Genomic DNA, 15,697 nt, shown 5'->3' on the forward strand with positions numbered 1-15,697 from the left:
AGACACTCCATGTTATGAATTCCATGGTATCCGGACTCCAGGTCGACAGCACAAAGGTCGACACACCTTAGGTTGACGCCAATTGGTCGACACACCTTAGGTCGACATGGACAAAAGGTCGACATGGACAAAGGTCGACAGGAACAAGGTCGGCATGGAAAAAGGTCGACATGCGTTTTTCACGATTTTTTTCTTTTTTTTTTACCTTTTCATACTTGATCCACGTTGACTACGATTGGAACGGTAAAGTGTGCCGAGCGAAGCGGGTAGCGGAGCGAAGGCACCATGCCCGAAGCATGGCGAGCGAAGCGAGCCATGCGAGGGGACGCGGTGCACTAATTGGGGTTCCCGGTCACTCTACGAAGAAAACGACACCAAAAAAACATTAAAAACTCATGTCGACCTTTTTCCATGTCGACTTTGTTCCTGTCGCCCTTTTGTCCATGTCGACATTTTGTCCATGTCGACCTAAGGTGTGTCGACCAATTGGCGTCGATCTAAGGTGTGTCGACCTTTGTGCTGTCGACCCTGAGTCCCAGACCCGAATTCCATGCCCCTTCACTGCTGTAGGTTGCCAAAGGGGCAATGCCGCCCTATGTTAGATTGTGTGGCTATCTACGATTTATTATTCATGCGTCTGATCTATTTTTGGGGGGATAGAGAGGGGGGTTGAGTAATTTGGGCCCATTTTGCCAACAACTCTACATCAGCCCATAAACCTAATAGCAGTAATCGGTTTTGTTACGATTTTACTTTTCCAAAACAATAAGCCCACGTTTTCTTGGTCAGAGACTAACGTTCCAAAATGTTCTTCCTTACATAATAATTATCTGCTTAAATCATTTCCTCAGTCTCCGACTGAATCAGCCCAACAGATGCTTCAAATAGTTAACTTAATGTGAAAAGATTATTTGGAGTACGGAATAATGACATCAAATACACGCAGCATAGACTAAGATCCTGTAACTTGGTTCTGGAATAATAATTAAAATCTAGTTCTAAGCAAAATACAATTATAAATCAGTGAGTGTTAATTACGACGTGCAAAGCAGTTCTGGATAACTGTGGATTCTGACAGACATCCAGGGTCTACGTGTCACAATTCCTGTGTACTTAGCATGTTTTCTTGCTCTTTAAGGAGGCGAGATTGGAGCCCATGCCTGCACGGATACGGTTACACTGATAGTCTCAGATGAGGAATCAAGCACGGCTGACACCTGTTGTGTTGAAGGACCTCTTCCCCCTCCAATTCCACTTCATACCAGCCTCCCTGTCTATGATCTGAATATTACCCTTAGACCCATCAATAATCAGCTGCCTATAATAATCATTGGTAAGTGTAGTGTGACTAACAAGGCTGTGATTCCACGGTGGAGCTATCTGGGTGCATCCGTCACAGTCATGTTATGGCCTTACCACATGTTACAGGGATATAGGCGGCTATAAATACCACAGAGATCAGCAAGTGGCAGTACGCTTTGTGAGAAGCATGTTTATAAACAGTATTATGCATCATGTAGGGCAACTTGTCTTCCAGCTCCTGGGGAACCTAAAGTCTCAGCCTGTCCTGACAGATTTTTATTGGAGCCTCATCTATGTTTTAAATAATCACATTTAGATTTTTTTTAAGCTGGTATTCCCTTTCCTCTAAAATGGGGGGGGGGGGGGGGGGGGGGGGTCCTTTTTTCTACCAAGGGCCATTTTGATATTTTTAAAATCCTTCTGGGGGCCATACAAAAATTATCAACTTAAAAATTAGCCTGCCCCCAGTAGATATGCCCCCAGTAGATATGCCCCATTAGATATGCCCAGGTAGATATTCCCCCGGTAGTTATGCCCCAGTACATATGCCCCCAGTCAGTAGTTTTGGCCCCAGACAGTAATTATGCCCCCTGTAGATATGCCCCCTGTAGTTATGCCTCCAGTAGATGTGCCCCCAGAAGATGTGCCCCCTGTAGATGTGCCCCTGTAGTTGTGCCTCCAGTAGATGTGCCCCCAGTAGATATGCCCCCTGTAGTTGTGCCCCCAGTAAATGTGCCCCGGGGGTAGATGTGCCCCATGTAGATGTGCCCCCAGTAGATGTGCCCCCAGTAGATATGCCCCCAGTAGATATGCCCCCAGTAGTTATGCCCCAGTAGATATGCCCCCCAGTAGTTATGCCCAAGTACATATGCCCCCAGTCAGTAGTTTTGGCCCCAGACAGTTGTTATGCCCCCTGTAGTTATGCCCCCTGTAGATATGCCCCCTGAAGTTGTGCCTCCAGTAGATGTGCCCCCAGTAGATATGCCCCCTGTAGTTGTGCCCCCTGTAGATGTGCCCCCAGTAGATATGCCCCCTGTAGTTGTGCCCCCAGTAGATGTGCCCCTGTAGTTATGCCCCCAGAAGATGTGCCCCTTGTAGTTTAACCCCCAGTAGATGTGCCCCCAGTAGATGTGCCCCTTGTAGTTTTTCCCCCAGTAGATGTGCCCCCAGTAGATATGCCCTCTGTACAGTAGTTATTCCCTCAAAAGATGTGCCCCCTGTAGTTATGCCCCCAGAAGATATGCCCCCAATTAGATATACCCCTATATACTATGAGAAGGGGTAGGTTCAAGCCGCACTGACAACTATGAGACGGGGTAGGTTCAACCACACTAACAAATAAGATATGAGGAAGGTTCAAGCCAAAGTAACAACTAGGAGGAGAAGGAGAGGGTCAAGCCACACTGACACCTATGAGAAGGGGTAGATTCAAGCCACACTGACAACTAAGAGAAGGGGTAGGTTCTAGCCACACTGACAACTAAGAGAAGGGGTAGGTTCAAGCCACACTGACAACTAAGAGAAGGGGTAGGTTCAAGCCATACTGACAACTAGGAGAAGGGGAAGGTATAAACCACACTGATAACTAGGAGAATAGGTAGGTTCAAGCCACACTGACAACCAGGAGGAGAAGGGGAGAGTTCTAGAGACACTGACAACTAGGAGAAAAGGTAGGTTCAAGCCACGCTGACAACTAGGAGAAGGGGAAGGTTCAAGCCACACTGACAACTAGGAGGAGAAGGGGAGGGTTCAAGCCACACTGACAACTAGGAGGAGAAGGGGAGGGTTCAAGAGACACTGACAACTAGGAGACGGGGAAGGTTCAAGCCACACTGACAACTAGGAGAAGGGGAGAAGTCTAGACATGCTGACAACTAGAGTACAGAATGGTTCAAGTCATGTCAAGAGGGATCAAGCCACACTTACAACTATAAGAAGGAAAGGGTGCATGCCACTCTGACAATCAGAAGAAGGGGAGGGATCAAGCCAAACTGACAACTAGGAGAAGGTGCAAACCCCACTGACAACTAGAAGACGATATAGGTTCAATCCACACTGACAACTAGGAGAAGGGGAAGGTTGATGCCACACTGACAACTAGAAGAAGAAGGGGAGGGTTAAAGAGACACTGACAACTAGGAGAAGGGGAAGGATCAAGCCACACTGACAAATAGGATAAGGGGAGGGGTCAAGACATGATGACAACTAGGAGGAGAAGGGGAGGGTTTGGGCCACACTGACAACTAGGAGAAAGGGATGGGTCTAGACTTGCTTACTAGAAGAAAGGATGATTCAAGCCATGCTGAGAAATAGACCAAAGGTAGAGATGAAGCCACACTGACAGCTAGAAGAAAGGGTGCATGCCACACTGAAAACTGAAAGAAGGGGAGGGGTCAAGCCACCCTGACAATCAGGTGAAGTGGAAGGACCAAGCCACACTGACAACTAGGAGAACGGGAGGGTTCACTCCACACTGACAACTAGGAGAACGGGAGGGTTCAATCCACACTGACAACTAGAAGAAGGGGGGATCAGACCACACTGACAACTAGGAGCAGAGAGTTTAAGTCATACTGACAACTAGGAGTAAGGGATGGGTCCAGACTTGCTTACTAGAAGAAAGGATGATTCAAGCCATGCTGAGAAGTAGACCAAAGGTAGAGATGAAGCCACACTGACAGCTATAAGAAGGAAAGGGTGCATGCCACACTGAAAACTGAAAGAAGGGGAGGGGGTCAAGCCACCCTGACAATCAGGTGAAGTGGAGGGATCAAGCCACACCGACAACAATGAGAACGGGAGGGTTCAATCCACACTGACAACTAGGAGAACGGGAGGGTTCAATCCACACTGACAACAATGAGAAGGGGAGGGTTCAATCCACACTGACAACTAGGAGAACGGGAGGGTTCAATCCACACTGACAACTAGGAGAAAGGGGGGGGGGGATGAATCAGGCCACACTGACAACTAGGAGCAGAGGATTTAAGTCATACTGACAACTAGGAGAAGGGGAAGGTTCAAACCACACTGACAACTAGGAGAAATTGAGGGATCAAGCTACATTGACAACTAGAAGAAGGTAGAGCTCATACCATCCTGACAGCTAGAAGAAAGTAGGGATCACATCACTCTGATGACTAGAAGAAAGGGTGGGTCAAAGACATGTTGACAAGTAGTATAGAAGCTGGGATCAAGCCACACTGATAACTAGAAAATGTAATTATTGTGCCAATCTGACAGCTGTAAGAAAGGGTGGGTTCAAGACACACTGACAACTAGAATAAGGTGGGGATCATGCCACTCTGACAGCTAGAAGAACGTGGGGATCATGCCACCCTGACAAATAAAAGAAGAGGAGGGATTCAAGCCCCTCTGATAACTACAAGAAGGGTCAGTTCATGTCACACTGTCAAGTTTTAACATTAATGCAATGACCATGCTCTGTGCAATCAGCACCATTGTGAGAAGCAGGAATGGCACAGATTCAGTGTCAGCTAATCCTGTATTTCTGCACAGAACAAAGTAATACTGAAGTACTGAGCATGCTCCTAACACTGTCCTGTGGGGAACAGGGGAATGTTAGGTGATTATACTGCAATGGAATCTGTCACGGTGGCACCGAGATTGGTAGTAGCAGCTGCGGACCAATTACTGCCTCTGCTTTGGTGCGAATGGAACAATCTAAGGCGCCTTGGCGAGAATGCGCAGTTCTTTACAACATTGTATCCAAGAAAACAGAATCTTGTTATTACGTTGTTGCGCAGAAGACTGCACGTTTCAGCCTGAAACATTGGATATGACGAAGGGAGAGGGATGTACTGTATGCATTAATATATGATGGATTATTCACAGGTGAAATATTCGTAGTTGATGAGGGCTCGTCCTCCGTTATCTCCATAAACCACATGAACGCCTCTGATGCTGACACTTTGGCTGATGATTTAACCTTCGTCATGGAGACACAGCCGCAGTACGGATACCTTGAGAACACGATACCTATGGCTGGATCGGAGAAGACCTCCTCTGAGATTAGAATCAGTGAGTGACCTCCTATATGTGTATAACAGGAAGCAGATGAGGGTCCCTCACATATTTGGCTTTTTGTAAAGTATCGATCTTTAAACTTACACTTCGGTCTATTTTTATAATATTAATTTCAAGTGGTTTACTACCCTTAGGAGAGATCTGCAGAACATTACTCTCTCTGATTCTGAGTCGGATTCAGACACAGTCTTCCTACTTAGGATTCCTACCAGCTGCGGCGCTAATCCATCTCTTTGCGCATTAAGATTCACCGTCTGTCGCACCATCAAAACTTGCACTAGCACTACGGTAGATGCCGTCTCACCACGGCCTCCGGTGTGAGCGGTTTTGCGTCTTTGGACGCTGCCGATGTCAGCGTCAAGTCAAGTACTCTATGTGTCACGTTGATTCTATTGATTCTATTACCCAAGAGGTCAGTGATAAATTCCCGGGTCGCCTGACCCGGTAATTCAACCCGGGAATAAAGCAGTGTTATTCCCGGGTTATTACAGGGTCAGGTGCAGTGTGAATGGGTTGCTGGGTCGATGTGACCCGGGATCCGTTCACAGCGTAGGGAGAGGCGGCGCGGAGATGATGTCATCTCCCAGCGCTGCCTCCGCCCCCACCCCCGATGCCGCCTCCGCCCCCCGCCCGCTATGGCAATATACCGGATCGGGAAGCAATGTGAAAGGGTCCAATGCAAGGTTCCACCCGGGAAGGACCCGTTTCCAATCCCGGGTGGGACCCGGCATTGCGATGTGAAAGCGGTATTATTAACTGATTGTGCTGCACTGTAATAAGATACGCACTGCACATAAGTTATAAAGAGCAGAAACACAGCGACCTACGATTCAGGCTAGTACGTAATGTGGCGCCAATGGCGGCTGCTTTCTGTGTTTGGCAATAAATGCACATTTCCACCTGTATTCAGAGTGGGCCTTATTTATGTGAGCCGAAATCACCGCTCCCCACATCCTCAGGTGACTGGAGTGATTATTAGCGTCATCAGGTCGCTTTTGTGCCAGCCCCATATTTGGTGCAAGATCTCTGCATACGCTCACCTCAGAACAGACCTGCAATCCCATTCAGACGCACCCAACAATCCTACGCGCAAAGACCGGGCAGATTTGCATAGCTCCTGCATAGAGAGGTTCCCCGGGCCCAGGTACTGAGTGTGGGGGCGTGGCATAATCAGAGGGCGTGGCCACAATCCCCTCCTTGGGGATAAAATTACACATATAAAATCCTAAATGTGGCACTGTGCACTGCACAGGGGGGCGGGGCGGGGGCATTCGCCTCTCAGCCAGGGGCAGATTTTCAGGGGGGGGGTGGGGGGGGGGGGGGGGGTATTGAGGGAGGGGGGTGATCAGTTTCTTACCTGGTTCCAGCAAGCAGGATACTCCTCCTTGGCCGGCGCCATCTTCCCAGTGAAATTTGATGATGTCACTGGGAAGATGGCGCCGTGGAGGAGACATGATTGCTGGAGCCAGGTAAGTATACTCAGGTATACGATATGTAAATCATCTGTTTTACGTACGTCTCTGAATTAGACCCATATTAAGGAAAAGGTTTAGAAGTATTTCTATTACCTTCCATGAATTCCTGATTTTAGCCGTATGCACCGCGCTGTGAACCACTTGTGGCGCCTTATAAATAAAATGCAATACAGGTTGAGTATCCCTTATCCAAAATGCTTGGGACCAGAAGTATTTTGGATATCGGATTTTTCCGTATTTTGGAATAATTGCATACCACAATGAGAATATCATGGCGATGGGACCTAAATCTAAGCACAGAATGCATTTATGGTTCATATACCCCCTATACACACAGCCTGAAGTTAATTTTAGCCAATATTTTTAATAACTTTGTGCATTAAACAAAGTGTGTATACATTCACACAATTCATTTATGTTTCATATACACCTTATACACACAGCCTGAAGGTCATTTAAAGACTGCGTAAGGAATATAATATGATAGCAGCAGCATAAACACGCCGTCTGTGCTTGCAGAGCGCTGCTTGGTGCATCACTTTGGCCTGCAAGGGGTTAAGGTTTTTTGTAGTGGGAGGAACGTTGAGTGAGGAACTGGTAGGCCATTGGCCGGATTGTGGAAAGGGGCTGTACAGCCTGGATATAGGTGGCTAACCCACCATTTCCTGCCTCTTTCAGTGTCTTCACGCAGGCAGTGCAAGTATTGTTCATTTATTCAGTAAATATACTTTAATTTTTCTTCTCTTTTTTCCTTATCTTTTTCCTTATCTTCTCTTTCCTATATTCCTACTGCTACATTCATCCTATTCCTAACTTTTTTATTCTTCTTCTCCTACTTACTGCTTGTTTTTTATAACATATTGGAGGTGATTGCTGGGTATTCCCCCACCCCCCCTTGCTGTGACTCCTCTCCCCCCTGGACATGTCGGGGTTACGAAACCCCCCTTCCCGTCCTGCACGCAGCGCTGGCCTCCCCGCCCGGCTGTTAGATTCCCCTGATGTTCCGCCGGGTCGGGGAAGCCCTGCTGCTGCGGATGCTGTATCTGTGAGGGAGACCAGGGCTGTGCGCGGCCGAGCTCGGCCGCCCGCCCGCGCTCCCCCACGTGTGTCCTCCCCGTCTCCTTCCCCGCTGCGATCAGCGGCTGGCGACGGAGCTGCTGGGGCTGCCATGGAGACCAGGGCTGTGCGCGGCCGAGCTCGGCCGCCCGCCCGCGCTCCCCCACGTGCTTCCTCCCCGTCTCCTTCCCCGCTGCAATCAGCGGCGGGGGACGGAGCGCCGGGGAGCAGGAGAAGCCTCAGGCGGCCTGCCAGGGACGGTGTTTTACCGTCCCTGGCCCCGCCGCTTCTTACAGCGGGTGGCCGCGCGGGTCACGTGGGGCGGGGGCGGAGCTCCCGCCCGGCGGCCCGGCGGCTCTCCCCACTTCCCAACACGGCTGCCTCAGTTAATGGGCGGGTGGGGGGTCGCGCGGCAGATGGATTACTGCCTGCGCGTGCGGACAACATGGCGCACAGCAGGGGGGCCCACATGAGGCATACCCCCTCTGTGCCACTACCCCCCCCACCCGTGCGGTCAGCGCCCTCCCGCGTTGGGGTGGGGCGTCGCCCCCGCTCCGCGCCAGCGGGGGGGGCATTATCCATTACAGATAGTGCGGGGCCGGTCGTACGGGGGCGGCCCGCGCCCGCCCGCGGTGTGCCTGCCCGTCCGACCTCCCCTTTCGTGGTGGGGCCCGGGGCGTCGGGCCCATCCAGGACGCCCGCCTTGGCAAGTGGCTCGGCCGCCGCCCGCGGCCGCGCGCCTCCTGGCAGACAGCGGGCGGGGTCGCGCCTGCCAGCTAATCACCCCACTAGGGGGCGGCGTGCGCAGGCGGATCACGACCCAGCACCCACTCCCCGCATCCATTTTTCAACTGCCGACGCTTCCGCGGTCAGCTCTCAGTCCGACGTCGGACTCCTCCCTTCTAGTGGCGACGACTCTCCTGTGGCCGACGCTCGGGTCGGTAGACAGTCGAGGGGTCGGCAGTCTATACGCGGTCTGGCGCAGCCAGACGGTGATGCCATGATTCCCGACAGTGAGGGATCCTCCGGATCCTTGCTCCCGACGGGAGGTTTGCGTACCGCACGTCGGGCGCATGACGCGCGGAGGAGGTCCGTCCTTACTTCACCTGCCCCTGCGACTGCACCCTTGGTGGACGCCTCCGTCTTGTCCGCCATTTGTGCCGCTGTAGTGTCAGCGGTGGCTCCCTTGTTATCCTCCGTACCCGGGGGACTGGGGCGGCCCACCGCTTCCTTGGCGGATAGCATTGCGCAATCCCTTATTCCACTTCTGTCTACTGGGGCAACTACCCCCCCTTTTGCCCCGCTCCCGGTGGCTGCGGGACCGGAGGCGGTGCAGGGGAACAATGTCTCTTTTGTCTCCCCAGCCACGGTAGTCGGATCGGCAATGGAATCCGCCGGTGTATCCACGAGTCGTTCGGTGGCCGGAGGCGCGGACGGCGTGCCCTCTCGAGCAGGTGAGTCTTCCTCGGACCCTGACTGGTCCAAGGGGAGCGCTAGCGGCTTGGGTTCGGGTACTCGCTCCAGCGCCTCTAGCATAGGTAGCAGCGCAGGCAGGATTTCCGGCAAGCGCAGTAGGCGCAGGCGTCGGGGCACAGATTCCTCCCTTGCCTCTACTTCCTCGGAGGGTCTGTCCTCCTCAGATGGCGGCTTGCACAGGGTGAAGCGTCGTAGACAACGCAAGCGGCGGTATTCCACCTCGTCCGCGTCCCAAGTATCGGTGGAATCAGACACCGTGCACTGCGCCAATACGGCGGTGCAACGTGGACTCAGGCCCCGGATCCGGGACCGTATCCGTAAGGGCCAATATGTGAACATTTTTGCCCTTACCAGCGACGATCGCAAAGCCTTGCTTTCGGCTAAGAAAAAGGGGCAGGGTAGCGAGGACACTTTGCGGTCCTACCAGAATTGGGTCCGCTGCATGTTGATCTTTGCGGCGTGTTACCTAGAGACGCGCCCGGATGAACATATGAACGTGGTGCGCTATCAATTTCTTATACACGTTCTGTACCATAAGTACAAAGGGTCTGCCTGGCGGCGCTACGACGAGGATTTCCGACGCAAACAACATGGCCGGGAGATCTATAACTTTGGTAAAAAAGACGTGGAATTGTGCTCTGAACTGACACAAGGTCCGGCCGCCACAGATGACGGCGGCTCGGCAAGACGATGGGCAAAAAAACCTGCCTCTCGTTCTGCCGGCTTTCGCGGAGGCGCAGGGCGCGCGGGGCATGGGAAATGCTTTGCTTTTAATAATGCACAATGCGACTTGGGGGGGCGATGTCGTTTTCGCCACTCCTGTATCAGATGTGGCGGGGGCCACGGCATTAAAGATTGCCCCAGTCCTGGGACCGGAAGTGCTTTTGGCTCGCAGCCCCGACAGAGTCGCGCTCCCGCGGCCACCGGCGCTAGCCACAGCTCCCACCCCAATTAGACTTTGCGCGCTCATTCCCTGGCTGCGACGATACCCACGGTTGGGGGACGCCCGATTTTTACACTCAGGTTTCGCGTCGGGTTTCCCCTTGCCGATACATGGACGGGTGGGTCCTGGGACGGGTACTAACCTGCGTTCGGCTCGGGAGTTTCCGGACGTGCTCCGGCACAAGGTAGGGGCGGAGGTTACCTTAGGGAGGATGATAGGCCCTTTCCGGGAGCCCCCCTTGCCAGACTTGGTCTTGTCCCCCGTAGGCGTAGTGCCCAAAAAGACAGCGGGCAAATTTCGCCTCATCCAACACCTTTCCTGTCCTGCGGGGTCCTCGGTTAATGACGCTATCCCTGCTGACCAGTGTAGGGTCGTTTACCTGTCCTTTGATTCGGCCATTGACACCGTACGGTCTTTTGGCCCAGGGGCAGTTATGTGTAAGTTGGACATCCAGTCTGCGTTTCGTCTCCTTCCGCTGCACCCTTCCGCCTTCAGGTTTATGGGTTTTAAGCTGGACGATGGGTACTACATAGATCGGTGCCTCCCTATGGGTTGTTCTATCTCTTGCGCCTACTTTGAGAGATTCAGTTCCTTCCTCCACTGGTGTCTCCAGCAGGCAACGGGGGAACGGGGAATTTCCCACTACTTGGACGATTTTCTGTTTATCGGCCCCTCAGACTCCCCTCGCTGCGTCAACCTGCTGCAGGGGGCTCTGGCCCTCTTTGCGCGCTTCGGGGTTCCGGTTGCACCAGAAAAGACGGAGGGACCCTCCGCCTCCTTGGTTTACCTCGGGATCCAGATTGATACGGTCAGGGGTCTCTGTAGGCTTCCCTCGGACAAGGTGTTGCGTTTACGTGACGGTATCATATATGCGCTGTCCGCGGGCAAGCTCACTCTCAAACAGGCCCAATCCCTATTGGGCCTGTTTAACTTTGCTTGCAAAGTTATCCCCATGGGCAGGGTTTTCTGTAGAAAATTGGAACGGGCTACCGTGGGGGTTAGACGCCCGCATCATTTCCTCAGGTTGTCCCTCGAAATCCGTCGGGATCTAAGCATTTGGGACGAATTTCTTGTTCGTTTCAACGGCACCTGTATTTGGCAGGAGGCGATCGTGTCTAGCCCGACCCTGGAGCTTTTCACGGACGCCTCCGGCGCTTTCGGGTTTGGCGCTTACTTTGCGGGTCGTTGGTGTGCCTCTCCTTGGCCGCATGCCTGGCTTCGCATGGGCCTCACTACGAACATGCTGTTGCTGGAAATTTTTCCTATTCTGGTCGCTTTAGACTTATGGCGCGATGCCCTGCGTAATAAACATGTTGTCTTCTGGTGCGACAATCTGGGCGTGGTTTTTGCCATCAACCGCCAAAAATCCACGTCCTTGCCGGTATTGCGGGTCATTGCGCAGATAGTCTTGTTATGCTTGGTCAACAACATTACGTTGCGAGCAAAACATGTCCCTGGCGTGCGTAACGAAATTGCAGATGCCCTGTCACGCGGCGATTTGCAGCGATTTAGGCGCTTGGCTCCTGCAGCTCTCCTCCATGGGGAATTATGTCCTGCTTCTGTGTGGCGGGTCATCCACCCGGAATGGAGGCGTTAGCCCACAGGTCATTGGCCCCTGCAACTTTTGCGGCCTATCGGGCCGCCTGGGAGCGGTGGTGTCGCTTCATCCGGTAGAGAGGCCAGTGTGGTAAGACCTCTCATGATTTACTTTTAGATTACATCTGGGTTCTGTACTCCGACGGTATTTCGCGGGTGTCTGTTAACAGGGTTCTGGCAGGTATCTCTTACTTTCTGCAGCTGCGGGGGGAAGCGGATTTTACGAAGTCCTTTTTCCTCCGGCGGGTGTTGAAAGGTTGGGCTCGGGCCACCCCGCCCCTCCCGGATACCCGCCAGCCGATCACCGGTGCTTTGCTGAGGCGGATTTTGGGATCCCTACCGAGCATTTGCTTTTCGGGATACGAGGTTCGCCTCTTCCGGGCGGCCTTTACTATGGCCTTCCACGGTGCGTTCAGGGTGGGTGAGCTGGTGTCCGTCTCTCGGGCTTCGGTCTCGCCCATGCTGGAGGCCCACGTCGTCATCCGCCCCGACGGTTTATGGTGCAAAATTCAGCGATCCAAGACTGACGTAGCCGGCAGGGGGCAGTGGGTTCGAATGGGTCCGGCTCGTGCGCGGGGCATTTGTCCAGTTTCCGCGGCCCGGGCATATTCGTCCATACGGCCTCCAACGCCCACCGGGTGGCTCGTCCACTGTGACGGCGCCCCGTTGACCAGATATCAATTCCGGTCGGTTTTGGGGCGTTGTATTTTGTACCTGGGTCTATCTCCGGCCGACTATGGGACTCACTCTTTCCGCATCGGCGCTGCTTCAGCTGCCGCTGCGGCGGGTTGGTCCGAGGTCGAAGTCCGGGCACTGGGTAGGTGGAGGTCTGGTGCAGTCAGACGCTATATCAGGCCTTTTCCTCCCAGTGCGCCCCTTTGAGGACTAGCCGCTCGTCGCAGTTGCACTTTGTGATTGCGGGGGCCTTGAGGAATTTTTGTTTTATCGTTGGTTTTAATTTCGGCTTTTGCCGGCTAGCGAAGTTTCGTTTTTGCCTCAAGTCAAATTGGGCGGCCCCCCCACACTCCCCCCCCGTTAGGGCTGCAGTCAGGTTTCTCATTTACATACCTTATGTATATCATTCCTAACCTTAGCACACCTTATTTTGCAGGGCGGCGGTTAGATCCGCACTTTCTATGGTTTGTCGGCCATTCCTACATCTACTGGCTGTCCGTGTCGGCTCTGGCTTGCGACACCGCCCGGTTTCCGGAGCTGCAGGCTGTGCGCTGGTTGGGGCGTAGAGGCCTCCGCTGGGATGGCCTGCGGGACTGGCTTCGGGCGGCAGTTGGCCGATTTGGGTACCCCCTGATTTTGGTCTTGCATCTGGGGGGCAATGATCTGGTACGCCGCTCTGGGCTCGACATTCGCCTCGAAATCAGGTGCCAGCTACTGGAACTCATGGCTGACTGGCCGTTTTGCCTCATCCTCTGGTCGGACATCGTTCCTCGGCGGTCTTGGCGCGGAGCCTTTAACCCCGGGGCGATTGACCTGGTTCGGAGGAGGGTCAATTCGGTCATTGGTCGTGCTGTCCTCCAGCATGGCGGGCTGGTTGTGCCGCACGGTGGCATTTCCTACCGTGACCCGACACAATACCGGTCTGACGGGGTGCATTTGTCCCCGGCTGGCATGCTTATCTTCCTGGAGGACATTATTTACATTCTTAGGTCCCTATAGATAGCTCTTTTCTGTTCATAGTTCATTAAGTCTCTCTAGTTAGTTTTTCTGTTTTTGTTGTGTGGGTTTTTAGTTCGGTGGCGGTGGCAGGTTTGTAACCTGGCAGTTGGCCGGTTTTCAGAACGGTTACTTAAGTTTAATGATGAGTTCACAGTTAGTCAGTTTGGGTGTATTTATAGGTAATTTATATCTTTTAGAATTAGTTTACGGGCATCATTTTCACAAGTGGGCCCATATAATTAGTATAAAACATATGTGGATGTCGGGGCCGGTGGCCCAACTTTTATCCCGTAGGGGCGGAGCGTACCTCCGTCCCTGCAACCGTTGGGGGACAGGGGTAGTGGCAGAAGGTCGACCCCTGTCCTTGGATTTTTGATTCTCGATGTCTGGGATGGAGGCAGCAGGCCGATCCCGGAACATCTGGGGCAGGAGGCTCCCTAACACATATGTTTTTTACTGCTTGTTTTTTATAATGTTTATCACCCATGTTACATTTATTATGTTTAACCGTTCTTCTCCTCGCCACCTTTAGTTAGAGAGGGAAGTCTGCATTTTAGTTTTAGTATTTAATAGGCCTCCCTCTCAGTCAGAAAATAAAAGCTGACCCCTTTCACGCCAACTACAGTTGTGGTGTCTTTATTTCATAAGATAAGTGTGCTTGAGTGGCGCGTGGAAGCATCTGACGTGTGAGGTTTAAGACTGCGTAAGGAATATAATATGATAGCAGCAGCATAAACACGCCGTCTGTGCTTGCAGAGCGCTGCTTGGTGCATCACTTTGGCCTGCAAGGGGTTAAGGTTTTTTGTAGTGGGAGGAACGTTGAGTGAGGAACTGGTAGGCCATTGGCCGGATTGTGGAAAGGGGCTGTACAGCCTGGATATAGGTGGCTAACCCACCATTTCCTGCCTCTTTCAGTGTCTTCACGCAGCCCGCCCTCCCGCCCCCAAAAAAACCGGAACAGAGTTGGTTTTGGTTTTACTATGGGGTTCTTTGTGTCGGCTTTCGGTGGCCGGTTTTCAGAACGGTTACTTAAGTTTAATGATGAGTTCACAGTTAGTCAGTTTGGGTGTATTTATAGGTAATTTATATCTTTTAGAATTAGTTTACGGGCATCATTTTCACAAGTGGGCCCATATAATTAGTATAAAACATATGTGGATGTCGGTGCCGGTGGCCCCACTTTTATCCCGTAGGTGCGGAGCGTACCTCCGTCCCTGCAACCGTTGGGGGACAGGGGTAGTGGCAGAAGGTCGACCCCTGTCCTTGGATTTTTGATTCTCGATGTCTGTGATGGAGGCAGCAGGCCGATCCCGGAACATCTGGGGCAGGAGGCTCCCTAACACATATGTTTTTTACTGCTTGTTTTTTATAATGTTTATCACCCATGTTACATTTATTATGTTTAACCGTTCTTCTCCTCGCCACCTTTAGTTAGAGAGGGAAGTCTGCATTTTAGTTTTAGTATTTAATAGGCCTCCCTCTCAGTCAGAAAATAAAAGCTGACCCCTTTCACGCCAACTACAGTTGTGGTGTCTTTATTTCATAAGATAAGTGTGCTTGAGTGGCGCGTGGAAGCATCTGACGTGTGAGGTTTATACAATATTTTTAATAACTTTGTGTATTAAATAAAGTTTGTTTATATTGTGCCACCAGAAAACAAAGATTTCACTATCTCAGTCTCACTCAAAAAAGTCCGTATTTCGGAATATTCCGTATTTCGGAATATTTGGATATGGGATACTCAACCTGTAATAACAATGTTATGTCTGTTTAATGTTTCATGACGTACAGTAACTAAGAACAGTTGGATAATGTTTAAAAGTCCCAGTTTATATATGAGTCAGTATTAGGTGTCACAAACAATGTATTTCTGTAAATCATAGTTTGATCTGGTGCCATCTGCTTAAACATATTTATTTCACCACTTACGACAGATTTTGTAACAAAGATGCCACCACCGTGCAGATACATTACAAAAAAATATATCTGAAAAATGTATTAAGAACACAGGGCCTATTTCATGTCTGTATGCAGATGCAATTGCAGTGTTCTAGGCTACGGAGCTGCTAATGTTAGCTAGTGACGCTGCCGCCCAAGATTGAAATCGCAGCTCATTCGCAATTGCGTA

The 15,697-nt window shown here is 51.7% G+C and overlaps 1 protein-coding gene across 1 annotated transcript in view; it reads left to right on the top strand.

The window, feature by feature from the left end:
- The window catches only part of LOC134958707 (FRAS1-related extracellular matrix protein 1-like), a 364,054-nt gene that overhangs the window by 123,139 nt on the left and 225,218 nt on the right, over positions 1-15,697 (top strand). The window contains exons 17-18 of the mRNA XM_063941462.1: positions 1,139-1,333; positions 5,158-5,343. Coding sequence (XP_063797532.1) covers positions 1,139-1,333; positions 5,158-5,343 — 381 coding nt within the window. The remainder of the gene's footprint in view (positions 1-1,138; positions 1,334-5,157; positions 5,344-15,697) is intronic.

This window comes from Pseudophryne corroboree, chromosome 9 (assembly GCF_028390025.1).
Source record: "Pseudophryne corroboree isolate aPseCor3 chromosome 9, aPseCor3.hap2, whole genome shotgun sequence".
Lineage (NCBI taxonomy): Eukaryota > Metazoa > Chordata > Amphibia > Anura > Myobatrachidae > Pseudophryne > Pseudophryne corroboree.